Source organism: Alternaria alternata (genome assembly GCF_001642055.1).
Source record: "Alternaria alternata strain SRC1lrK2f unplaced genomic scaffold CC77scaffold_4, whole genome shotgun sequence".
Classification (NCBI taxonomy): Eukaryota; Fungi; Ascomycota; class Dothideomycetes; order Pleosporales; family Pleosporaceae; genus Alternaria; species Alternaria alternata.
The window spans coordinates 995,078-1,018,653 of record NW_017306193.1 but is presented as its reverse complement, the minus strand read 5'-3'; the positions used below and the strand labels follow the sequence as shown (position 1 = coordinate 1,018,653).

Below are 23,576 nucleotides of genomic sequence, written 5' to 3'. Positions count from 1 at the left end.
CCAGGCGAGCGTGAAGGGGAGCTAGATATGAGGTATGCGTCTCTCTAGTCCTGATGGCGTAGCGGCGGCGGCGTTCACGGGCGCGTCATCATCCATGCCCCTGCCCGCATTAGCGTCTGGGGCTCCAATGTTCGGGTGGCCAGTGCGCCACCCCGGCTATCATGCGTCGCTGAGGACAAGTTGCAATTGTTTGAGTGAAAGACCAAATAAAGACACGACTCGCTCCTTCCATGAACTGACCGTCGCACTTGCCGCTGCCTCTCTGCGCGGACCCTTATACGTCCTCACCACCATCCAACCTACCGTCACTCATTCATAGCAACCTCAACGCCAATCCGCCATGATACTCCGACTCTCCTCCATTGCCCTCGGGCTGCTCCCGCTCGCAAGCGCACTCTCTGCCTCGGACATTCCCGCGGATACTCCCGTATCGCAGCTGATCAAGGATGCCGGTGTTCAACTTGCTACTGGCAACACCCAAGACGCTCTCCTCTACTTCGACGCTGCCATCACCCGCGATCCGCGCAACTACCTCACCTACTTTAGGCGCGGCGCCGCTTACCTGCAAATCGGAAGAACAGCACAGGCGCAGCATGACTTCGACAAGGTGCTGGAACTGAAGCCTGGCTTCGAGGGCGCACTGGTGCAGAGAGCCAAGATCAGAGCCAGAAAGGCCGACTGGGCTGCAGCACGGAAAGACTATGAAGCTGCCGGCAAGACGGATGAGATCGCTCAGCTGGAAGAAGCACAGGGCGCTGCTATCGTGGCACAAGAAGCGGCGGATAAGGGTGATTGGGATTCGTGCATTTCAAATGCAGGCACCGCCATTGTAGTCGCAGGTGGCGCATACGACATTCGCAAGACAAGAGCACGCTGTCGCTTCGAGAAGGGCGAGGTCGTTGAAGGCATCAGTGACTTACAACATCTCCTCCAAATCAACACCGGCGACATCGTACCCCATCTCCAGAGCTCCGCCATGGCTTTCTACTCGCTGGGTGAAACCGACAAGGGTCTCAAGCATATCGCACAATGTCTCCAATCGGATCCTGACTCGAAGGCTTGCATGAAACTGCGCAGGAGAGAAAAGAACCTCGACAAGGATATCCAAAAGGTTCGCAAGTTCTTCGAGAAGCGCCAGTTCGCCACTGCCTCGAAACTCCTTATCGACCGCGGCGAAGAAGACCCCGGTCTACTGAAGGAGGTCAAGCAAGACTTCAAGGACTACACCGAACAAGGCTACATCTATGCCAACTCACCCAATGGTCTTTACCAAACCCTTGTAGAGATGACCTGTGAAGCCTACGTCGAGATGAACAACCTGAAGAAGGGCACACCATACTGTACCGAAGCCCTGCAACTCAACCCCAACTCGCTACATGGTCTTATCCACAAGGCCCAAGGCCAACTCGAAGCCGATGAATTCGAAGACTGTGTTCGTACACTAGACCATGCCAAAGAACACCACCAAAGCCAGAAGCTAGATGAGCTGCACAACAAAGCACATACACTGCTCAAGCGGTCGAAGACAAAGGACTACTACAAGGTTCTCGGCGTAACGCGTGATGCAGATGAACGCGAGATCAAGAAGGCATACCGCAAATTGAGCAAGGTCTACCACCCTGACAAGGCTTCAGCCAACAATATGACTCCTGAGGATGCGCAGAAGAAGATGGCTGCCGTCAACGAAGCCTACGAAGTCCTCTCCGATCCTGAACTGAAGGAACGTTTCGACCGCGGTGACGACCCCAACAACAACGAGCAGCAACAAGGCCATCCCTTCCAGGGCTCACCATTCGGAGGCCAGCAGTTCATGTTCAGGCAAGGTGGTGGTTTCCCTGGCGGCGGTGGTAGCTTCAAGTTCCAGCAGGGTGGCGGATTTCCCGGCGGCTTCCCTGGTGGTTTTGGTTTCTAGACGATTATTGCTTGAGTATACGAATTGGAGTTTAGGAGCACGCAAAGCGGTCAATCAGTCACAAGGGTAGAGTGTTCGGCGTTTTCAACTGTATGATATTGTTGCTTTGGTGGTAGTATTGAGTGATGAATTATGGTAGATAGTAAGTGAGAAGATACCTATTTCCTGTCAACCCACTTCCCTTCTTGCTTCTGTGCCATGCCCAACATTATGTCCTCCAATCCCAACTGCTCATGCTGCAAATTGCATCTGAGTAAATTATACTGTAAAGGTAGTCGCCATGTCCTACATGTATCTCGCTTAATGCAAGGTACACCAAGCAACCTTTAGCATCTGCCCGCACAACTCAAAACAAATGAGCTTCTTTACTTGGTCTAGCTATCAACACGGTATGAATCAGGATCCTCGACCCATGGTCTCTGTAAAACGCCGCTGGGTTTGCCTCGCTTCACAATGAGCTCGCGAACGAGATCGTTCACGAAATCAGAGCAGGTCTTCTCGATCAAATCCGAAAGCCCTGTCCATGTTGGTTTGGCACTGAACACCCAGAAGTCTACCATTAGACGTCGCGCTGGCGAACTGCTAGGCGTACCGGCGTAAATGATCTGTACCGCTTTTAGGCTGGGATACATCTTGTGGTCAATTGTTGAACGGATGATGGCAGCGATGATGGCATTCTTGAAGGCAGTATCCATCAGCTTTTCCCCCAGGGCGTATAATTAGCAAGGAGATTGAAGCGATCGACCTCCTTGTGACGTACAATCCTCCCGGTGTACAGCCATCCGCAATATGCCTCGAATATCGTGAGCTCCATGTCGGACATATCGATAGGCTTTGTAGCATCAGTGCGCCACTCTGGTTTCATTACGTTCTTGAGCAGTTCGGAGCTCTTAATCAAGACGGTGGTATGTACGCGCAACAGCGAAGTTTTGTTACAGCCAACCTGAATGGGCACGACATCGTCTCTCAGGCTGTGGTATCGTTAGTATTCGGTATGGAACACTGCCGTATCTGATCTACCTGGGCATCTCAAAGTCCTCGGGTGGCGCCACTAGAACAATTGCAGCAGTGCTGCAAGTGGTGGCTGTTGCTGTCGACATCTCGTTGGATATAGGGACGGTAAAGTCTGTGAACTGAAGAGAGTGGTAGATGGGAAAGCTTAGAGGAGTGCTCCCAGTTTCGCTCGCTAATAGATGCGCCTTCACCTGAATGATGCGAACTGTTTCTCGCCTAAGTGAAGGTGAACTGATAATATGTTAATTTTTTGATTGGCCATCCGGTAGTCTCATCTTAACATTGCATTTGCGTAGGTCTATCAAGCGCGTACACATCCCATTAACGGATGTCCTCAAGTACCCTCATCAGCATGTAGTTATTGAAAGCCTTGTCGCGCAGCTGAGTATGGTATACAGATGTGCCCCTTTCAAGCCTCCGAGATATCCATCTGGTCCCGACCTACAAGTTCAGAATTCATCTCGCCATCCTTCTGCTCCGCCACGTCGCTCTTGAGGACAGCAGCCTCGCGGTGATACGGGTGTGGCTGCAAGATCCATGGTTCGTTTTCGGGCAGAGGTGACGATAATCGTTTTTCTACTACCGCAAGAAACAAGTCGTTGAGAAAGGGCCTATAGGCATCCTCGAGAAGGTCCTTCTTAGCCTTCCAGGAAGAAATTATGTCGTGAGCCCAACTGTCAACAAGAAGACGTCTTGCAGCAGATCCCTCGGTCGTTCCATCGTAGATGATCTTGATAGTTCCCAGGCTTGGTACCTTGTTCTTTCGACCCATATCAGAGATTATGGCTTGTATGACTGCATTCTGGAATTCATGATCCACGATCTTCTCACCCAGGACGTACATGTACGCGAGACACTGGAGGATGCTTTTTTCTGGGAGGTCTGGGGCAATGTGACCAGAGTACAGCCATTGACAGTATCTCTTGAAGATGTGGGGCTGCTCGTCGGATAGATCAATTGGGCGAGACTCGGTCCTCCATTCTGGTTTTGTGGCATTCTTGAAGAACTCGGAACTGCTGCTAATGAGAAATTCGTGTACGTGAACGACTTCATTGCCAACCTGAACAGCGATGGTTTCACCGGAGAGGCTAGAAAATTAGCCATTGGAGCTTGAGGTAGGCATGTGCGCTCACTCACTCTGGTAGCTTGGGGGTAGGCGCGAGCGGCTTGGCTAAAGCTGGAGTCGCCATCCTGCTTCCTACTGCTGATTCGATTTGATATCGCTTGTATTCGGGTGACCTCCTTGAATATACCGACTCGTTGCAAGCGTTCGAGGATCGCAAAACCTGGTAGGCGGACCGCGTGGGCAGGGTAGGGACTCAGAAGTCGTGGATGAGTTACCACCTACGAAATTAAGGCTACGGCGAGATGAAATTGATACACGGACACTGTGTATCCAGTGAACTGACCACTAGGCTGCCACTGCTGCTCTGATGAGAGGTGAAAGTGAGTCTGTTGTTCGACCCAAGCAAGGAAGTCCCCCTCCTGACGGCATAGTCACAGGATTCAAAGCAAAGTGTATCCTCGATGAGATCCAGTTCGCATAACAGGAAATAAAGAGACGATAGCACGCGAAAATCTCACTTTAAAATACTAAATCGTTGAACATTACAGAATTATTCCATCCGGGTATATATGCTTTCGTAACTCATCGTTCTCTAACCACCTAACAGTATGACTCGTTTGTAACCTTGGTGATCACACCCTGGTTGATCAAGTCAATGTAGCTCCAGTACTCGCGCTGAGTACCCTCTCCATCCACCTTGGCGGTTGCGTAAGAGACTCCATTCCAGAAGGCGCCACCGGCCAAGTACTTGTTCCATGCGTAACGCTGAGTGTCGAAGATGGTCTTGCGGGTATCCAGAGTGTTGTTGTACATGGCCTGCAGGGACCATTCGCCGACGAAAACAGGAAACTTTGTCTCCTGAGCAATGTATTGGGCTTGGCCGCACACGGCAGGGTTGACGTAGCCGGCGTATGTGCCAGCGGCGGCGAAGTAGTAGACGTGAGAATCGAAGACAATGTTTTCAGATGCGTCGTAGAAGGGTGCCCAGTAACTGGCGCCCATGAAGCAATCTTGAATCATCATAGGAATGCGCTTATCCACCTTGGCGATCTTCTTGAGTACCCCACTGAAGTAAGTGTTGATCCAGTTCGTTCCATTGATAGTTAGACCAGCAGCAGATCCGAAACCAGCGAAGTTGTCGGAAGCTTCGTTGATTGGTGCGATCGTGAAAGCGTTAACGTGGCCGCTCTGCTTGATGAAGTTAAGAACACCATCGACAGCCTGGAAGGAGTAGTCAAGGTTTGTAGAGTTTTGGAACCAGGCCTGGTGGAAGAGTGCCTCGCCGATGTCGAGGTTGTTTACACCACCGGGAAGCGAGTGGAGACCGACGATAACTGAAAGAGCTTGTTAGCAATGGCACCACAATATGAGCCTAGGGTAAGTCGACTTACTGTGCATGCCGTATTTGTTGATGGCGTAGTCGGTGATGGTCTTGAGGAACTTTAATTGGTTGCCATGGTGAAGCTGAGAACCAGGAACCTCGATGAAGGCAGCATATGTGAGCGGAATACGGAGGGTGTTAACACCAACATTGGCAAGCTGGTCGATAGTGGTGGTGTTGATAAAAGAGGCATAACGCTCCTCGAAGACTGAAGCACACTTGCTACCGAGGTTCTGGCAGAGAGTCCATTCATCAGGAGCGCCATCACCGCCCACCTCAGACCACCAGATAGGGTCGTGAGTTTGTTCCTTCTCCAGCCATCCACCTAGGTTGGCACCATTGGCCTTGAATGTCTTCCAGTTGATGAAGTTGCTGCCGTTGACACCCTTACCCCAGTTGATATCGTGGCTGTGGCGAATGGGACTCAGATCGACAGCTGGGATGCTAAACGGGCACTGGTTGTGGAAAGGAACAGTGGCGCCGTGATTGGCACCATCAGTGTGGAGGTGGATACCCAACGAGGAGAGGAGCTTGTTGATATCGTTGGTGAGCAGGCCCAGGATGCTGCTGATCAGACCTGGGGTAGGAGCAGCAGTAGCACTGCTGGCCAAGACGGCAGCGGTGACGATAGCAGTAGCGCGCATGTTGAATGAATCTAAGCAAAGAACGTGTAAGAATCAAGTCGATGGGATTTCAAGATGCTGATGGTTCTGGCAGAAATGGAACTTGGCAGGTACTTATACAACATCCTACTTTGGACGTAAATATTTCTTACCCGTCGTCTCTCACTAGATTGTACTGGGCCGAGGCGATGTGCTCGGACGTGTCACTGTCATGCAGACACTGCTCGTACTCTTACTGGCCGAAGATGGCCGTGGCTGGAAGCAACGTATAGCTCATATGTAGTATGTTTAAGGCGCATCGCTAAAAGCGGTTCGACTATCGGAACCATGGTGGACTGTAATGACGGAATCGAGAACGGCAGTTGAGAGAGCGATATGCGCCGGGTGTTCCTGCGGCGAATGCAGGGGCGACCGCGTACCTGCGTGCGCGCTAGAATATTACAACCACAGTTAATCCCTGTCGTTCCTTGGGGAAGATCTTGATCCTCTCGGGCGAGACTTCCTAGGCTTCAAGGCTAACCGTAGTTCTCGGTGCGTTCTCCGACGCACTGGGATCTATGGCAAGAGCAGAAGACGGGTGACATGTATTCAAGAAGCGTTCTGTACAAGCAGTTCGGACTGACGAGCTTCAGGACTGCACATGATATGGCTGGCGAAATAATCTGTGAGGCCCTGAGCTCGACGTTGAGAGCGCCGGCTTGGCGCACATGGTCAACTCCAGCGGCGTCTAGGGTACCAACGCAGTTAAGACGCAAGCCTTCCGTCACTGTTCCAGGCCCCTGGAACAGCACAGACACGAACATGCATGCGCACTCAAAGATAAGTGCAAAGATAAGTGCCGGCCTCCTTTCTGGACGTTGAGCTACAGACTTTGACACTAATGCTGCTGGACTGAAAAGAGCCCGATCGTGATCTCTGTCCAGTAAAATTTCGGCACGACGACCAGGCTATCACCGAGGTATTGCTTGGTATAGTCTTAGCAAAGCTTCGATGAAACTCTGCTCTGCAATTCCTATCATGTTTCGAATTATGTGCCTAACAACAAAAGCCAATAGTCACAATGTGCAGCTAAACATTCCGATGTCATGTTAATCAGTCGGGCCCCAAAACCCATGTAGGGATCATCCCAAAATGTTCGTCCGTCTTCACTAAACAGATCACAACGTCTCCATTCGGATTCCCCGAACGACAAGGTGTGAAATCTCTTCTCGTATAGTTCCATCATCAATACTCTACTCGGCCCGCAAATGGGGGAGCCTTAGAAGGCTTGATTTGATCTGTCATAAGATTTCTGGAACGTCCCATACCACCGGAGCTATCCAGAATAGCGGTTGCGCTATCCTTGGAAGTCCCACTGTCATCGCAAAGCTTGTTTCGGGCTCGGTGTAAGACATGGCGAAGGTCCGGGCTTGCGCCCTAGTCTATAGTTGTCTAGAACGGGCTGTAGGAAGATGCCGTTGATAGTGCATATGTACAGCTATTGGAAACATACTAAAGGCTGATTCGGGTGTTAAGTGATGAACCGCAAAGTACCAGATGTGTTTACTTCAGAAAAATTCGCCGCTTGTTATTGAAATATTGAAATATCCGGTAATGTTATTGATGCAAAAATACAGCATGCAGAGGTGAGTTTATCAACAAGAGCTCCATTTCACAAGCCCTTTTCGTGTGCTTGTAGTCGTACAAATAAGATATGTATTACGCTCTAGTCGATTGAGATGCACGAAGTCTGGCCGGGAAGGAAGATATAACGGAAGAGTACTCAATCCGCCTCGCCAAAGTCGCTATGCCCGGTCTCGGTTGCGTGCTGTATCGCACCCCGTTCTCCAGCCCCCTTCCAGCCGCACTTGTTGCACTTGATGTCGAACTTTTGTGTATCAGTAAAATAATGTGCTTTCTGCAACTGCCCACAGAGTTCCCTGGCCGCTTCAAGAATTACGTCGTCCTTTGCGTCAAACAACTTGATATCTTGCGAGGGGTCTTGAGGTGACACACCGCGTGGCACAAGAGCAATGGTATCGTAGTGGATCCCAGAATACACTAGGATACACCGCCGTGATTTGCCCTCATTAAACCGATCTACCCGGTTGTCTTGGACGTTGACGCTGGCGATCTCGATGTCGAACTCCTGAGACAGTATGCTGAGTTCGATGCCACCACCCCACGAGTCAGAGTATGATATCCATTTGCAATACTCATCGGGAGAGCGCTGCAAGATGGCCTCGTTGTACTGCTCTGGATCTCGCTGTATAGCCTGCGCAACCATCGATCTGAGCTCGGTCATGGAATCAAGGGAGTCGGACAAGACAGCGCTACCGACTGCTCGAAACATGCAAGAGTTATCATCGGGCATGACTCGAAGAACCATGGTGCCACCACGGTCGGGTACCGGAACTTCGGGGGTGTCCTTGAGTGCAGAGTTCTGCTTCCGTTGGAGTGACAGCGGCGCGGCCTGAGATGTAGATGCTTGAAGTTCTTGCTCTTGCTTACGCTCACTTGGATCGCCCGTAGCTTGTGCAATGACTATGATGGATGCGCCGTTTAGCTTGAGATCGATGTCTTTCAACAACGTCGACATGCCGTACAGCGAAGGATCGAGCGGTTGTGGCGGATGGTTCCATTTCAACTCGAACAGTGGTAGTTCCGTCTTTTCGCTAATAGAGGACAGAAGGTCTGAGACAGCGGCGTCATCGTTGAGTGATACTGTGTGAGTGCCGTTGGGCGCGCGTAACCGGATACGGATGGGCATGTTGTGATGGGTCGGCTGGGATAACTTGGTACAGTTGGTATGCGTGAGCGGAGTAGTATCGAGCGTGAGTGAGGGAGCTTCGAGGGCGTGGCGCGAGATGCCAGTTGACTGGTGGGGCGGCGATTTAGCGGTGGAGAGCTGTTAGATGGAAGCTGCGATGAGTGAGTGGGTGTATGGAGGGAGGACTTCACGATTGCGCAAACACGAAGGAAGCTTTGTTAGAAAAGAATCGTTTGTCAGCTACGGAAAGACGCTACAAAGGCGACAGTTGGCATGGAACAAGTGGCATGGCGTAAGTGAATGTTCCCGAATCATGGAGGTAGGCCGACCCGGGGATGGCAGGGGTCGGCGAACCGGCGAATCCAAACTTCCGCTCCAGAGTCGCGACTTCTACATCCACGACGCGACGACGACGCTATCTGGCGCAACAAGGATACCGCAACACGACGGCATCGACTGGATTATCGCAAACATGGCATCCGGACGCGCCCCAAGCTCGACTCCGGTGCCTACCACCGAGACGGCCGAGTCCGCTGGCGCAACGTCGACTGTCACGGCGCAGGAATGGGAGGCCATGTCAAACCTCCTCAAGAATGTATACGACTACAGGATCGACGAGTAAGTACTCTCACTACTTGCGCCATGTATTCCCTGGCTGATCAATGTGCAGTGGAACATATGATCCCACAAAGCTCTTCCAGCGCAAAGTGAACAAGCGCGCCGTGCCCGACTATTACGACATCATCAAGGAGCCTATGGCCCTGAGCACCATCAAGGCCAAGATCGCGCAGAGAGAATACAAGAATGTCTCCGAGTTCGTACGCGACTTGGCGCTCATTCCCCACAATGCGCAGGTGTACAATAGACAGGACTCGCAGGCATATGTGGATGCGCTCGAGGTCAAGAAGGTCATTGAGCGGGAGTTGAAGAGGCTGGTGGATGACAAGATTGTTCCCGAAACAGTTGCCACGCTGCCGTTCCTTGGGGAGATTCCAGAACAAGACCCGCTGCTGCCAGAGGAGGAGGAAGAGGAGGAAGAGGATGATGACGAAGAAGAGCTCGAAGTGGATGAAGAAGAAGACGACGACGAGGAAGACGAAGGCAAACGCAAGAGGCGGCGTGGTCCGCGATCCACAGCAGCTATCACCAAGCGAGAAGGCGGCTCGAGAGCAGCAAAGGAGGACGCTAAGAACGACGACCCAGAATCACGAAAGAAGCGTGGGCGCCCGCCGCGGGTCGACACACCTATGGAAGCGCGAATCAAGACGATTATGAAAGCCATAAGGAAGCCTCGAAATCAGCTTAACAAGCTCATGGTCAGCGCATTCGAACGCGTTCCTGATAAGACGGTCATGCCTGAATACCACTCCGAGATCAAGAACCCAATGGCTATGGACATTCTCAAGCGCAAACTCAAGCGAAAGAAGTACAACTCGGTCGATCACTTTATGGTGGATGTGGAGCTCATGTTCGAAAACGCAAAGCAGTACAATGAGGAGGACAGCCAGATCTACAAGGACGCTGTGCATCTCCAAAAGGAGTCGCGCAAGGTTGCAAAGGCCGAGAAGGAAAGGCCTGACACTGACTACGTCATGGAAGAGGGACGTATTCCCATGCCTAGCGGCATTGTTCACAATGGCGAACTGTGGAAGGTTGGTGACTGGGTGCATATACAGAACGCGAACGACCTCACAAAGCCAATTGTGGCCCAGATCTATCGTACCTGGCAAGACGCAAACGGCGGACAGTGGGTAAACGCCTGTTGGTACTACCGTCCAGAGCAGACCGTGCACCGTTTCGACCGGCACTTCTTCGAAAATGAGGTTGTTAAGACTGGCCAGTATCGAGACCATCGCATCGACGAGGTAGTGGACCGGTGTTTCGTCATGTTCATTACACGTTACAACAAAGGCCGTCCCCGCGACTTTCCTTCCGACAAGGAGATTTACGTCTGCGAAGCTCGATACAACGAAGAGAACCACAAGCTCAACAAGATCAAGACATGGGCCAGTTGTCTACCCGACGAGGTCCGCGACAAGGACTATGTTATGGATCTTTTCGATGCGCCTCGGAAGTTGAAAAAGGTACCCAGCCCGATTGCGTACTTGCTCAAGGACGACCAAAAAGAGGACGACGATCTCCCAAAGCCGGAATGGGGTGCTGAAAATGCTCCTCCAAAGATTGGCGCTGTGCATCGTCGTCCGCGTGACCCCAAGGTAAGCGAAAAATGCTCTTTGTTACCATGAAGACCGATACTGATAGATCCTATAGGACTCTCCACCACCTGAACCCACTCCACCGCCACCACCGACACCCCCACCTGCGCCTGTCATGCCCACCCCAAGTTTGCCCACGGCTTCGTCGCACGGTTACGAATCTTCAAGAAATTATCCCATTGCGCAAGCCCCGACCCTTACGCCAATGTCCGCTCCAACACCGCAACAGCACCATGCTGCACCAGCATACACGCCAACCCATGCGACACATTACCACACTCACTCTCAATCACCCGCTCCACATATGCATCAGCAGGCACCTCAGGCGCCTTCATACCAGCCCATCACGCCACATGTACCCTTCACGCCCCAACCAGCTGCCCCCATGCAGGCCTTCCAGACGCCTCGCGCTGCGCCAGGCTACCAACAGCCCTATCCTCAGCAATTGCCGCTCAACTATAAGGCTCCACAGCCTGTAGAGGTCTACGTCATGGCCGACCATGCAAACGCTAGTATACCGCTTGAGATCCGCGAGCAGTTTCAGCGCGACGAAAAGGGTCGTATCCTCTTCTTCACTGCGCCGCCGCTCAACGTGGAGCAACCGCTGACTAAAGATGGACGCGCGTTGGGACACTCGGCTCGCTACCTGGCCGCTAAAGCAAAGAAAGAGGCCCTGAAAGCCTCCAAGCGCAAAGCTGGAGAGGCCAATGTTGATGAGCGTGAGCAGGCAGCCAAAAAGGCGAAGGCTGATGAGGAGGACAAGTTCAAGAAAGCTGTCTCCGAGCTCGGCACGAAAGCACTAAGGGCGTTAGAAGACCAGCTCGCCATGACTACGAAGACTGATCTGGCGGGTCTCTTCAATGGGCAGACCGAGGAAGGCATTTCTAAAGTGCTCGATCAGCTCACTACTGCTCAGAAGATGGCCAGGCAGCAGGAGCTGGAGCGCGAGATGCATACCAAAGAGCGTGAGGAGAGCAGGAGAATAGCAGTCACCGGCATGACAGCACGACTGGAGGAGAAGTACTGAGGTACTGTGTACGATCCATTGTATTTGTGATATCCAGTGTACGGTTACAGAGAGATCATGGCGTTTTGCTGGCCAACAGTGGCTCAAGTACCACATGAATATATTCTAGGTACTGTTTACTGTTTTCAAATGAAGTCCTTTTCTATTCTAAAATGGCGTATCTTTCATTCTTGGTCTGATTCCCACGATCTTACGCGTTCACTAACTCCACAAGACGAGTTTTGGTCAACGACGACGGGTGTATCCCTTACAGGTCTCTCTTCGTACTTTCTCCATGTTTCCGGGCTTAGCGCCACGTCCTGGCCATGGTCTTTTGCCTGTCGTAAGAGATACTGCACGTCGGGCCACAGCCCTTCCACAGCTTGAAGCGGAGATCTCCAGTCCCCTCCAAAATCAGGATCCGCTCCATGTCTGACAAGAAACTTTACTCCAGGCAAGACATCGTCTCCATATCCGCGATAACCCGCTCTAGCTGCGTGCCACAACGCGGTCACAGGTTTTCCCGTGTCGGGTACGCCATCAACATAGGCACCGTGTTGGATAAGTACTCGAGCGAGGTCGTAGCGATGGAAGTTTACCACCAAAGCAAGCGGTGTGACGTCACAAATTGCTTCGTTGGGATCCAGGTAACCGTCTTGTATGACAGCACGTAGAACTGAACAACTGCCTTCCTTCAGCACCTGAACCGCGTCAATTTTCTCTAATCCCCTCCTTTTCCCGACGTTGTACTTGGGTGCTTCTAACACTCTCTTCATGAAGCCCTTGTCAGTATACCTTGCCACTTCCTTGGTCAATTGAGTCCAGCTGGACCTGTTTGGTCGCGTGGAAGGAAAGCATTTATCAAGTAGAATGTTTCCAGATTCCTTCGCACCTTTGCGGATCGCAGCAGTTAGTCCAGATCTCTTCACACGTTTGTGGATCGCATCGTTTCGGTAAGGCCAGAAGTGTTGGGACATCTTATCCGTTTCGAAATTGTGGGTTGAGAAGATATCTAAAATGGTTTTGACTATGTGCACTTGATCACATGCTGCAGCTGCCTCTAGAGGGCTCGAAAGACAAGAGCAGCTTTCTTTCAAACGATCGGGGTTGCCCGAAACGAGATCTAGGAGCTCTTGCAGTTTCCCTGTTGCGGCTAGTGCTGCGGGTAGGTCGTCTGCAATGTCTGGCTCTCGGATTTCAGAGTAGTCGCGCAGGAACAGGCGCCAGCGGAGTTGTTTGTAGTATACACTAGATAGAGCTGTGCAAATTTGTATCGTGTATCGTTTCTGTAGGTCGTCCGCAAACTGACCCTTCTCAAGCTCCAGTAAAGCATTAACGAGTTTGCGCAGGTATTCGACTATTGGCAACGGCGCTTTCTGCCGTCGGAAAACTTCATGACTTATGATCGTGCCGCCATGCTGAGTAAAAAGCTTCTCAAATCTCGCATTATCTGTCGCGATGAAGATGTGGCGGTTCACTGGACTGGATAATCTGAGCTCATCTGTTGAGTACACGATGAGCGGTTGTCGTTTCAAGATCTCTTCTTGGATCTCATGGGCGAATAGTTCTGTGCGCATAAGTTGGAGTTACATTGTGGTGTTATTGAGACGTACTGCAGACAAGTCGGTAGTCGGATACGTACAACGGTCCTGTATCTCTAACAAAGAAGCCAATTATACGTTCGATTAGTTCTGTTGGAAGATCCAACAATTTCATGCTGTGGTGGTGCGCTGCTGCTGGATGGGGGGAGAAGAATAATGCTAGTCAGCAGGACCTTATTAGTTGTAGAATCAGAAGATAATGTTGACTAACCAACATTACTGACGTGATGGTGGGGCGCGTCTTGGGTTGCGCCACCTCAGTCTGTACGACCTCAGGGTTCTTGTTGAAGAACGCTTCATCCCTCATTTACGACACGACGTTGCAAAAGTTATGCTGCAGGATTATATCTTTAAGCATCCAATTCTTATCAGTGATTACTGAAACTATTAGTGAACCCGATAAATTTCAGTGCTCTTTACAGCGCCAAAAACGGGTGACCAACGACCCAGTATTCACCACCATACTCAGACTCTGAGCCGTCTTCATGGCTACTAAAACCCGAAGTCCTCAAACTCGTATACATCCCATAGGTCGGGGCGTTTGAGATACTCCTTTCCGTGATCCCTTACTGCCTCAAGCAAGAAAAGACATTTGCTATATCCTGATGACCTCGCAGCCGAAATCGCAGATATACCGCCCTTCCCACAAGAATTGGGGTCCGCGCCTTGATTGAGCAGAAACTCAACATCCTTTGAGTGCCCTTCATTCGACGCCAGCCACAGGATGGTGTGCCCTTCTGGAGTGATACCGTCGATCGCTGCACCGTTTTCGATGAGGATATGCGCAATGTCGTATCGTCGTCTCTGAAGAGCGTACTGTAGTGGTGTTTTGTTAAAATAGACTTTGTCTGGTCCGACGATACCATCTTTGAGTACTAGATATAGATTCAGGAAGTCAGTATACGTCTCGTATACAATTCATACATGTACACTTACGCATCTCCCACATTTCAGTTCTTCCTCTTCTGCACAGAGTCTTCATAGTTTGACTAGTAAGATCATAGTATCCGTTGGATCCTCCGTCAATATGGGCTACGAATCCGGGATGGTCGACCTCCAGAACACGATACAATAGGTCTATATTGCAGTATCCGATAGCATCGTTGACGAGCCAATTGCCCAGTTCATCGGGAGCAAACCTCGCGAAGAGCTCATTCTTGTCACGGAAGTCGAAAAGTAGGTTTCCAGCAACGTTCTTGTGTAAGCGTATGGCCATGCACAAAGCCTTGCCAATCTTCTGGGCAGTATTCCGCATATTTTTCCATGATCCGGAGTCGCGCTTGCCCTTGACATTTTCCACAAGATATTCTAGAATGCGTTCAAGGATGGTATACTGGTCCGCGACAATGGCAGCTTTAAGTGCACTTGGCAAGAGATCGTGAGTTTGTCTGAGGAGCAATGCTGGTGTAAGCGTCGGCTTTTCGAAGAGCGCAATATCTCCAGATGCGGCAGAAACAGCGAGCATCATGTCCTTGAGAGAGCATGGTCGCTTCTCCTTGTTGACGATCTCGACGCTCTTTATGTAGGCACACAGGTATCTTGGCTCTATAGCCGTCGTACTTATGCACAGGACCATCACTCGCGCAGCGTAAAGTGCAGTGTCTGGTTCAATTGCTTTGGCTAAACCCCGGACAAAGTCAACGACTTGGTTTTTTGTTGTTCGACGGCTCATAGCGAACTTGTGAAGGATCTCGCCACCATACTTTTCGAAAAGACGAGCGGAGGAAGTGTTGTGCAAGAATTTGGCGAGGTCCGTGGGATCGATGGCTGCAAGGATTTGGTTCTTGATTGTATTTGCGAATGTTCCTGCTTCTTGTTTAAATCGCTGAGCTTTACGCCGGTATAGTACTTACTGCTGATGAGTCGATACTGTACGACACTTCGTTGCCTAACCTTATTCGTAAGAGCCGCAATTACTTCCTCGAAAACCTCCAAGGGCAAGTTCAATAGCGGCATCTCGGATTGTTCGCTAGGAAATACCGACTGTGAAGTTTCGTGCAAAGAACCTGTCGACGTTGTCTCGCGAAGGATACCTGTAGGTTATCAGAGACCCAGGACAAGTACAGATTTAGTATGAGGTAAAAGGCCTGCCCTGTGAGGTCTCAATGTATCAATCCGCCTTCACTTTCAGTTCGTGACTCTTACTCGACAGGTCGGTAAGCAATCGCAATGACCTAGTCTCACTAATATGATGAGTGAATGAATAGGTAAAGGCAACTTCTTCCATCAGTGCAAGACGTTGGGCATTATGTTCCATAGACTCAGCGGATCTAAAAAGAACTCTAGACCTGATTTATGCTACGCACAAGACCATACGTCAACGATAGTGTAATCATGCAGACATCTTGTGACGTCGTAACAAAAGACCACGGGACGTCAGCCGCTCAAGAGCTCAGCATATTAGCAACAGCGCATGCTGTACAGTATCGACGTGAGACTCGTATTACTTGTGTTCAGCTTGACCAACGGTCACCTACTCACCTCTGTCAGTTGATTATCATTACAGTGGCCAAAGACGCTTCAACCATCCAGCTTCCGTTCTTTCGGCCACCAAAATAGTGAAGATAGACTAGAGAAAGTTTAATGAGCTCACCATTCAGCGCTTACTCACCGCGTCTGGGTCCATATCTAGCACAATTACTATAGTAGTGTGCAAGTCGTGGTCGGGTGGACCAGACCTAAAGAGACTTTCACTATTCCTGAATGCTTTATCTTCAGTGAAGAGCACTTTGACGAGGATTGTATGGTTGATGACGACAATAGTGTGAAACTCTTCTACAAATCATAATGATCTCTCGTGTCTACGTTACCAGAGTGCAACGAACCGCATTGATGTTTATGGAAATCAAGAGCCTTATCAGGATCAAGTATACTTGGAGAGACATCAACTTCTCCAGCTTACATATGATGTTGTTTTTGACAAGCTGTAACACGACAGTGGTGTCAAGCTTGATATAACGGTACACTCTTGACTCGACCATTGGTCCACCACTATCTTATCAAATAGCGCTAACCATCTTCGTTCAATGATGCGCAAACATAATTACTGGTACAACGAAAGTCTAAAGTCCTCCGGATGCGACTCATAGTCCAGAGAGTTTGGTTCATGCACGCATGATAGTACCACTAAGTTATTGCGCCGCTCGATCGGCCTCCTCCAAAGCCGTTCCCGCGCTCACCTTGGCCACTATCTCAATTTCCGGCATGAGTGATGGGCTCGCATTCTCCACTGCCTCAATATTGCCATCCCACTTCAAACGAGCGAGGGTCATACCCTCGGGGCCGTTAGCGTCATCGTGCTCTGCAACAAGGATGAGAGTTCGATGGACGGAAGGCCTGAAAACACACTGCTGTGGATGCGCTACACGTATCTCATCCCAAGGGTTGTTTGAAGAATAGAAGTTGCCGAGCATCTGGAATCGAGAATCTCCTGATCTCATATCAAGCCATGACGGCTCGAGCATGGAGTTGATCGGTACAGCTTTGCGGAATTAGCTAACATGCAGGGTGTTATATGTGAGCGTAATCATGAAGTACCTCTTTCGACCAAGCTATACCACCCGTACACTTTCTTGCGTGGCTCAGTCAGAGTCGTTGGGCTCTGCACTGTTGTGCCTTGGGAGGTTGTTGCGCCGACACCTGGTTTATCACCGTCATTATCGTCGTCATTCCCGTACGGATCATCCCCGCCCCATTCTACAGCTTCTTTTTCTTTCAAGTCGAGCCAATCTTGATTACCAATATCGATGTTTGCACCCCATGAGTCCGCCTCGACACTGCTGCAGCGCCCAACACCCACAATGTCTTCCTCGTCTTGGCTGGAGTTGAGCAGAACGACCACCACCCCGTTACGGCTAAAATCTTCTTGGTCGGCTACTATGAAGTATAGTGGATGGATGGTGTCGTCTTGATCGCGCAGGTGGATGAAATAGTCATACACGTCTCGTAAAGAGCGACCACTGAAGTCTGGCTGAGGGGCAAGTTTAGAACTCCCTGTACTAGTTTCGTCCGTGTTGATGCTTTCTTCAAGCTGCTGGCGAGCCGATACGTTCAAAGCAGCTGTGTGGAAAATAGCGAACTTGGTGCGAGACAAGCCGTCTAGCGTCGCGCGATGATGTTCCGCGTTGGGAGCCTTCTTGGGAAGTGTTTTCGCAATGTCTTTAGTAAAAGACATGTTGTTGTAGGTAGTATTGCGCGTACTTTGTTTTCCAGAGGGAGTCGTCTCGGAAGAGGTAGATGAGCAGGTGGGAATGACCTACTAGCCGTCTTAGGCGGGCCACATCAGACGACCGCAAGCGAAGAAAGGGAAGGGACTACAGCGGGGCGAGCTAAGAAATCAGAACCGGTTTGTTTATTGTTACTCCAGCCCTAGTGTTGGATGCCTTGGAGTCGTGCATCCGTTGCTAACGCACGGTGTGGCGATGGTAGCAAGTGGGGCAAATGTCAGTGACTGTCGTACAGAGCTCGGAAGGTACTATAGGAAAGCGCGTAGACGCAAACTATGATGTCAGAGGCTGGCTATGATGCGGACTCGCTCAGCTACGGGCTGAGCCTCCCGTCCATGTATAGAATTCGCCGTCTCGTTCCTTCTTACACTCCTACGACGCCACGCACTACTTTCAGGATGTCTTGTTTCCAATCAGCGCATCTGGCAGTGGAATTTCGGTGCTTATCGGTGTACAATGGGGGAAGTCGATCTTCGACTGCGTAGTAGAAAACTGCTTGTCTTTCCAGGGCACCGATTAAGTACGCTCACCAATCTTAGGTAAGATCTCTGTAGACATTTCTATATGTGCCTGCAACCACGGCCAGGAAGTGCAACGTCTGTTCAGAGCTACTATCGGCCTCGTAATCATGCAATCAATCGAGATGCTAAGGTATGGGTCTTTGAATATACAAGTAAGCAGCCTTCCAGCAAGACCCGAGTTCGTGTCTTCAATGTCAGCATGAACCTTTGCTTACCAGTGAGATCAGATGGTACATTTTACATCAATACACTCGGGGAGTACAAATGGGGCAATTACGGCCCTTCATGAATTCCAAGAAGCTTTTCAACTGATGTCTTCCAAATCCTTGACTGAACTCTGTCACCATTTCTCATCTCATGCAAATGGTTGGATCCACCATGCTTCAGTGTACACAAGTAAGAAGAATCGCAACACCCAGTTGATCTACACGGTCAGTTGATCCATGGGGCCAACATGAGTATAAAGGATATGGCTTTGTTCTTGTTCAAACCTCACAGAAGCGTTCTCAAGCTCTTTACTTAGTACGCAGCTATGCTATTCAAGACTCTTGTCATTACCAGCCTCATAGGCTCTGGAATCGCCGCGCCTGGTATGATTTTCAATTGCGCAGACAACATGCAGGGTAACTATTTGCCCCTTGGGTACAAACTTAGCTCATCGTCGCTTAGACATTTGCAACAACATGTGCTGGGGCGCTTACTGCACTAAACCGTCATTTGGAGCAACACTGAAGTATGATCGTTACGGAGGTACTGGAAAACGCGATAGTGATATTGGAAAAGCTCGCCAAAAGTCGGCTGGCTGTCTTCCTAGGCCCAACCGTTGCAGCGTAAGATTCTATCCATTCTGAAGCATGCAGATCAAAAACCATGTCCTGACTGTTCGATAGACTAGCGGTGGCAATCCGAGAGCTGGCGAGAACTGCGACGAGTATCCATTCGCAAGCACTTCTGACGCCGACAAGGGTGGGCAAGTTAGCAAGTGTGTCATCAGCAGGCACAATAGCCGTTAGTTCAATTCTCCCTAGAGCTGGGGTTCAACTATTCAACTAACGGGCTTCTCACATATAGGCCAAGGTCGCATTATCCAACAGTACTACGGAAGCTCTTGCAATAGTCAGCCATGCAAATTCATTGTCGGCTTCGGTAACCCGGCCGCAGCTGGGGTACAATACTGCCAGGCTTACAGTAATCCGCACGGTAAATGCATCAACAACCAAATTGCTAAGATATACAAGAACGGGGCTCCGGATGTGCGTCCCACAACAAAGAAGCGCTCTGAGCTTGAACCTGTGGCCCAGTCTGCGCTGTTCCGGATGTCCAGCGGCATGGAAGTCTTGTTGCGTAAGTTCCCTCTCTTCTTCAGAGACATATGATCGTTCATAAAAGTACTGATCTACATCTAGCAATCGATACCTTGCTCAATACCACATTCGTGCACCCAACTGCTCGCAACAACACTATGAAGACTTGGGTCGAAGACAATGACGAGGATGAAGATCACATCGATTGGAAGTTTGTCGAAGACTTTGTCGCTACTAGACTCGATTGAAGCTGTTTCGACACTTTCGCTCGATCCAGCCGGGGTTCCTGCATTCTTGAAGAATCTCTACTCTCGTTTAAGCGATTGTCTATGTTGGGCTACGTAGGTGTCACTCATTCAACCGTTCGTCTCAACCATCTGTTACTCCTAGCCCTATATAGACCATCCTCATCTTACCGTAGCTGCAACCCTTTATCATACCACTACGAGATGCATTCGTAACTATGATCCTGTCGTCGTCAATCTCGATCTCGTTTTCACCCTCAGACGGCTCAGGGGAGGAAACCTTTTGTTCTAGTTTGCGACATCCGGAACTCATCGGTAATTTTACGAGGTCAAGCGAAGAAAGTTTATCAATTCGGGTCAGACGTCTGCTAATTCGTTCCCTTTAGGCACAAGCACTATCTTGTTGTCCTTCGTTTTGGATACTCTACCACATTTGGTCTCGTTCGAGACATCCTTCATTACTTCCGTGGCGCTGAGTTTCTTTCAATTTTGGGGTCGAGACTTATTCGCGTTCTTAGCCTTGGGCTCGGACTGGACACTGGACCTGAATTTACATGATAGCTTCGTCCCTCTCCACTCTTTTGCCTCGTCCGTAATCCTTTCCCTAGCCGCATCCTCTTGTGCATGTTCACATTAAGACTGTGTGAAGCCGGAGCCGCCTCTCTCAAGAGTCGGGTGCGTGTAGAGGCCGTAACGGAAGCAAACTTCTGTGGCATGATGCTGTTTATTGATAGCTTTAGATTTCTGGGATGATCCAGATGTCGGAACCGGGATCGTATTGGCGGCGCGATATCCGTATCTGTTAACTAATACAACCTGATTGTGTAGCAAGGCTTGATGAATGACTTTGTAGTTCTGGTCCATCAGTAGGTATCCAGCCTATACTAAGTAGCCTTGTCTGGAGTTGACAGCCAGACGTGACCAAAAAGGTCGAAAACAATGCCACGTTAAAGGCTCAGTGATGTTGTACTATGATCACTGTATCACTTCGATAGGATGCTTTGTTTCGAGATGTGGGAAGTCGAAGCCAGTTTCATCGACGTAACAACTGTGGGCGTCATTATCCCTTTGTCCATGGGTTGAAAGTTTTCAGTGTATGCAGAGCATTAGACGCATTGAATGCATAAGCGCAGAGATACACCGGCTGCCATTAAACAAATAAGTATTGAGGGTATACTACAAATGAAGATACGTGTCACAATACTTCGTGTATCCTTGCTTGTCATGGTCGTGATGAAATGCGCCTTAAAACCAACCCAAACGCGCTTAATTACAAGAACGCCAACAATACCGCAAGTCGTACGCTCGTTGTAAAGATATGCTAAGAGTCATGCAACGCTAAGTGAACCTAACCGGCAAATGCAAATCGCTTGAGGTTGAACATCGGTTTTCGGGGCGAGCACTCGCTTTCGGCTTCGCTGTCTGGCACAAGGAGGTCTTCACTCCCCTTCAATGATGATCTCCTTCTCTTGGCAGGCGTCATAGGAGGTGGTGAGCTCGCAGCTATGACTACGTCGGCTTCCGTAGCAGTCCAAGTAGAGTCTGCAAGCCCCACTCCACCATCCTTCTTGGACGGTGTTCCGGGGAGTATGGATTCTGCATCGAGCACGACAGCGAATGTGGGTGTGATTTCTCGAGGTGATGGTGTAGGTTGCCATGCCTCAGCAGGTCGACGATTTGGACGGCTTTTGTTGGCTCGCGGTACACCCAATGATGGCGAGGGACATTTGTAGGTGAACTTCGTCCGCAGTTCACTCATCTGAGATGACATTACAGTGCTGAAAACCGAGTCGGGTTCCGGTGAGGATGCTGGTGTGAGGGTACCGATAGTATCCTGAGATTGCGCAGTACTGCCTCTAGAGAAGACAGTCGACTGTGATTCGCTTCCTCCGCTAGACTGCGTGTCGCTGAAGACGCGTAGCTTCTTCTTGGATTGAGTCGCAGCTTCTTCTAGATCAGCCACCTCGACCATAACTTCCTGGATGGAGTCATCTGAGTAAAGCTCAAAATCTTGGTCAGTTTTTCTCCTACTCTTCTTCGCTCGGTGTAATGTTGGGCTCGGCTCTGGTATGGACGATTTGAAGAATTCACTGCGGACGATACTCTCACCGCCAGCAGTAGGGGTATCGGAAACGGAATCGGAGCACAGTCGTTGTCTCTTAGAAGGATGCGGAACCGATCGTCGACCGGCCGTTGGATCAGTCATCGTACGTCGGGGTGGTTGAGGCGCCGTACTTGGCGTTGGCGGATGCGGCCGCAAGCGTGAGATTGGGGCAGGTACTGCAGCCCATCCACTAGAATCTCGCTGCTGTTCCAATAGTACTTGCTGACTTGGTGATGGTGTGAACAAGTTTGGAGACAACTCCGCTAAAGGAGTACGTTTGGCTTTGAAGAACGAGTCGATAGGCTTCATGCCTTTCGCATCTGGTGTCTGTACAACTGCTGAAGCCCTGCGAGAAGAGGCAAGAGGTATTCCGCTAGTTCTCCTGTTGCCCATGACATTTATCGGAAGCTTCGTACGTGGGTATAGTTCACCCTTGGCAACACCCGTGGCGATATGTGAAGGTACTTCTTCTCCAATATAAGGCATGTCGGCAAGGTTGACGCCCTCTTCGAGTGGCGTAAGATTGACCAGTTGTTTTGCGACTGGACAATAGACCCACTGGTAGAGGAAGGTCTTCTCTGCTTGATCAAATGACTCCATGAATTCAGCTGGCACCTTGAGCTTGCCGTCGAATTGAGCAGCCTTGACAAGGCGATTGACAGTCTTGTGCTTCCGCAGCATGCGGTGGGCAGTCTTGAGGCCCAGTCCACCAATGCCCGGTAGGTAGTCGCAACCACTCAGGATGCACATTCTTCGGAAATCAGCGTCGGACCAACCCACCAAGCTAACCTCCCTGCAGGCGGCAAAGTGATTTCTGTTGACCTCGATGCACTCTCCCCATTTGTCAAGCTTTGTTATCAGACATTTGACGCCGAAGACGAGCAGGTCCGAATCTTCGGATAAGACACCGTCGATGATGCCCTTCCGCTCCAGGTATGCCAGTTGCGAATCAGCCTCGTAAGGAGCGACAACGTACTGGACATTGTTTCGCTTCAGCTCTTCGATGACCATGCGCGCCATCTCCGGTGTCACGTCAACGCTCTTCTGTAATTCCTGTTGCGCTTGTGCTGTCTTCCCAACTTCCAAAAGTTCGAGTCCAAGCCTCTTGCCCTCTTTTCTCCGCTCTCTTCGACCCTTCTCCGTGCCAGCTTTGCTCGGTAGGTTGTCGCCATCGAATACAAGGTAGGGTGTGACGCCGAAGTGGATAAGCATACGGACGCGGTGCATGACGAAGTCGACATATCTAGGACTACGTTAGCATGTGAGCGTCACATGTACGCCGCATTCGGTGCATACTTGGTTGTCGGCTTCTCAAGCGCCAGTTCGACGGCACAGGCTGCGGTACCACGGTGCAGCCAACCATACGTATCTACGCCAATCGTCTTGCCGGCGTACTTTTTGAGGCTACATGGTTGCTGGACCGACTTCAGTAGTGGAAGAAGGCCTGTTCCAGGATTAGTATTGCAAGGTGGGTGATCGAATGTACCAACCGGAGATGCCCATCTTGTACCCTTTGCCGCTCACGCGTCCGGTCTATACAACGGACTGAGACGCAGCAACTACCGCAACATGGTGGTATCGTGAACAGGCAATAGGAGAAGGGAAGCT

The 23,576-nt window shown here is 50.4% G+C and overlaps 10 protein-coding genes across 10 annotated transcripts; 3 read left to right on the top strand and 7 right to left on the bottom strand.

Moving 5' to 3' along the window:
* The first annotated feature begins 164 nt into the window (after positions 1 to 164).
* On the top strand, positions 165 to 1,995 carry CC77DRAFT_1017596 (DNAJ domain-containing protein). Its single transcript, XM_018524434.1, has one exon. The coding sequence runs from the start codon at positions 341 to 343 to the stop codon at positions 1,910 to 1,912; it is 1,572 nt and encodes a 523-aa protein (XP_018389391.1). The 5' UTR covers positions 165 to 340; the 3' UTR covers positions 1,913 to 1,995.
* Positions 1,996 to 2,286: 291 nt separating this feature from the next.
* On the bottom strand, positions 2,287 to 3,012 carry CC77DRAFT_1058461 (hypothetical protein; the record flags this gene model as incomplete). The annotated part of the gene is made up of 3 exons (XM_018528138.1): positions 2,287 to 2,610; positions 2,673 to 2,883; positions 2,933 to 3,012. 3 exons carry the CDS (start codon positions 3,010 to 3,012, stop codon positions 2,287 to 2,289), a joined length of 615 nt encoding a protein of 204 aa, XP_018389390.1.
* Positions 3,013 to 3,335: 323 nt separating this feature from the next.
* On the bottom strand, positions 3,336 to 4,116 carry CC77DRAFT_1058460 (hypothetical protein; the record flags this gene model as incomplete). The annotated part of the gene is made up of 2 exons (XM_018528137.1): positions 3,336 to 4,014; positions 4,064 to 4,116. 2 exons carry the CDS (start codon positions 4,114 to 4,116, stop codon positions 3,336 to 3,338), a joined length of 732 nt encoding a protein of 243 aa, XP_018389389.1.
* Positions 4,117 to 4,509: 393 nt separating this feature from the next.
* CC77DRAFT_983002 (glycoside hydrolase) lies at positions 4,510 to 6,490 on the bottom strand. The gene is made up of 2 exons (XM_018536130.1): positions 5,384 to 6,490; positions 4,510 to 5,326 (listed from the first exon to the last, which is right to left on the bottom strand). The coding sequence occupies exons 1-2, from the start codon at positions 6,015 to 6,017 to the stop codon at positions 4,593 to 4,595; spliced, it is 1,368 nt and encodes a 455-aa protein (XP_018389388.1). The 5' UTR covers positions 6,018 to 6,490; the 3' UTR covers positions 4,510 to 4,592.
* Positions 6,491 to 7,758: 1,268 nt separating this feature from the next.
* CC77DRAFT_928460 (OTU-domain-containing protein) lies at positions 7,759 to 8,745 on the bottom strand (the record flags this gene model as incomplete). Its single annotated transcript, XM_018534057.1, has 1 exon — positions 7,759 to 8,745. One exon carries the CDS (start codon positions 8,743 to 8,745, stop codon positions 7,759 to 7,761), a length of 987 nt encoding a protein of 328 aa, XP_018389387.1.
* Positions 8,746 to 9,079: 334 nt separating this feature from the next.
* CC77DRAFT_1017592 (Bromodomain-containing protein) lies at positions 9,080 to 12,136 on the top strand. The gene is made up of 3 exons (XM_018524433.1): positions 9,080 to 9,363; positions 9,416 to 10,961; positions 11,017 to 12,136. Exons 1-3 carry the CDS (start codon positions 9,218 to 9,220, stop codon positions 11,986 to 11,988), a joined length of 2,664 nt encoding a protein of 887 aa, XP_018389386.1. The 5' UTR covers positions 9,080 to 9,217; the 3' UTR covers positions 11,989 to 12,136.
* On the bottom strand, positions 11,998 to 13,727 carry CC77DRAFT_640023 (hypothetical protein). The gene is made up of 2 exons (XM_018532573.1): positions 13,581 to 13,727; positions 11,998 to 12,724 (listed from the first exon to the last, which is right to left on the bottom strand). Exons 1-2 carry the CDS (start codon positions 13,681 to 13,683, stop codon positions 12,153 to 12,155), a joined length of 675 nt encoding a protein of 224 aa, XP_018389385.1. The 5' UTR covers positions 13,684 to 13,727; the 3' UTR covers positions 11,998 to 12,152.
* Positions 13,728 to 16,598: 2,871 nt separating this feature from the next.
* On the bottom strand, positions 16,599 to 17,905 carry CC77DRAFT_639981 (hypothetical protein). The gene is made up of 2 exons (XM_018532572.1): positions 17,106 to 17,905; positions 16,599 to 17,049 (listed from the first exon to the last, which is right to left on the bottom strand). Exons 1-2 carry the CDS (start codon positions 17,740 to 17,742, stop codon positions 16,700 to 16,702), a joined length of 987 nt encoding a protein of 328 aa, XP_018389384.1. The 5' UTR covers positions 17,743 to 17,905; the 3' UTR covers positions 16,599 to 16,699.
* A 697-nt stretch (positions 17,906 to 18,602) lies between these two features.
* CC77DRAFT_1084499 (hypothetical protein) lies at positions 18,603 to 19,975 on the top strand. Its single transcript, XM_018529402.1, has 5 exons — positions 18,603 to 18,938; positions 18,985 to 19,145; positions 19,206 to 19,323; positions 19,387 to 19,659; positions 19,722 to 19,975. Exons 1-5 carry the CDS (start codon positions 18,848 to 18,850, stop codon positions 19,865 to 19,867), a joined length of 789 nt encoding a protein of 262 aa, XP_018389383.1. The 5' UTR covers positions 18,603 to 18,847; the 3' UTR covers positions 19,868 to 19,975.
* A 1,237-nt stretch (positions 19,976 to 21,212) lies between these two features.
* On the bottom strand, positions 21,213 to 23,471 carry CC77DRAFT_1006164 (exodeoxyribonuclease 1; the record flags this gene model as incomplete). Its single annotated transcript, XM_018523397.1, has 3 exons — positions 21,213 to 23,211; positions 23,265 to 23,412; positions 23,459 to 23,471. The coding sequence occupies 3 exons, from the start codon at positions 23,469 to 23,471 to the stop codon at positions 21,213 to 21,215; spliced, it is 2,160 nt and encodes a 719-aa protein (XP_018389382.1).
* Between the last annotated feature and the right edge of the window lie 105 nt (positions 23,472 to 23,576).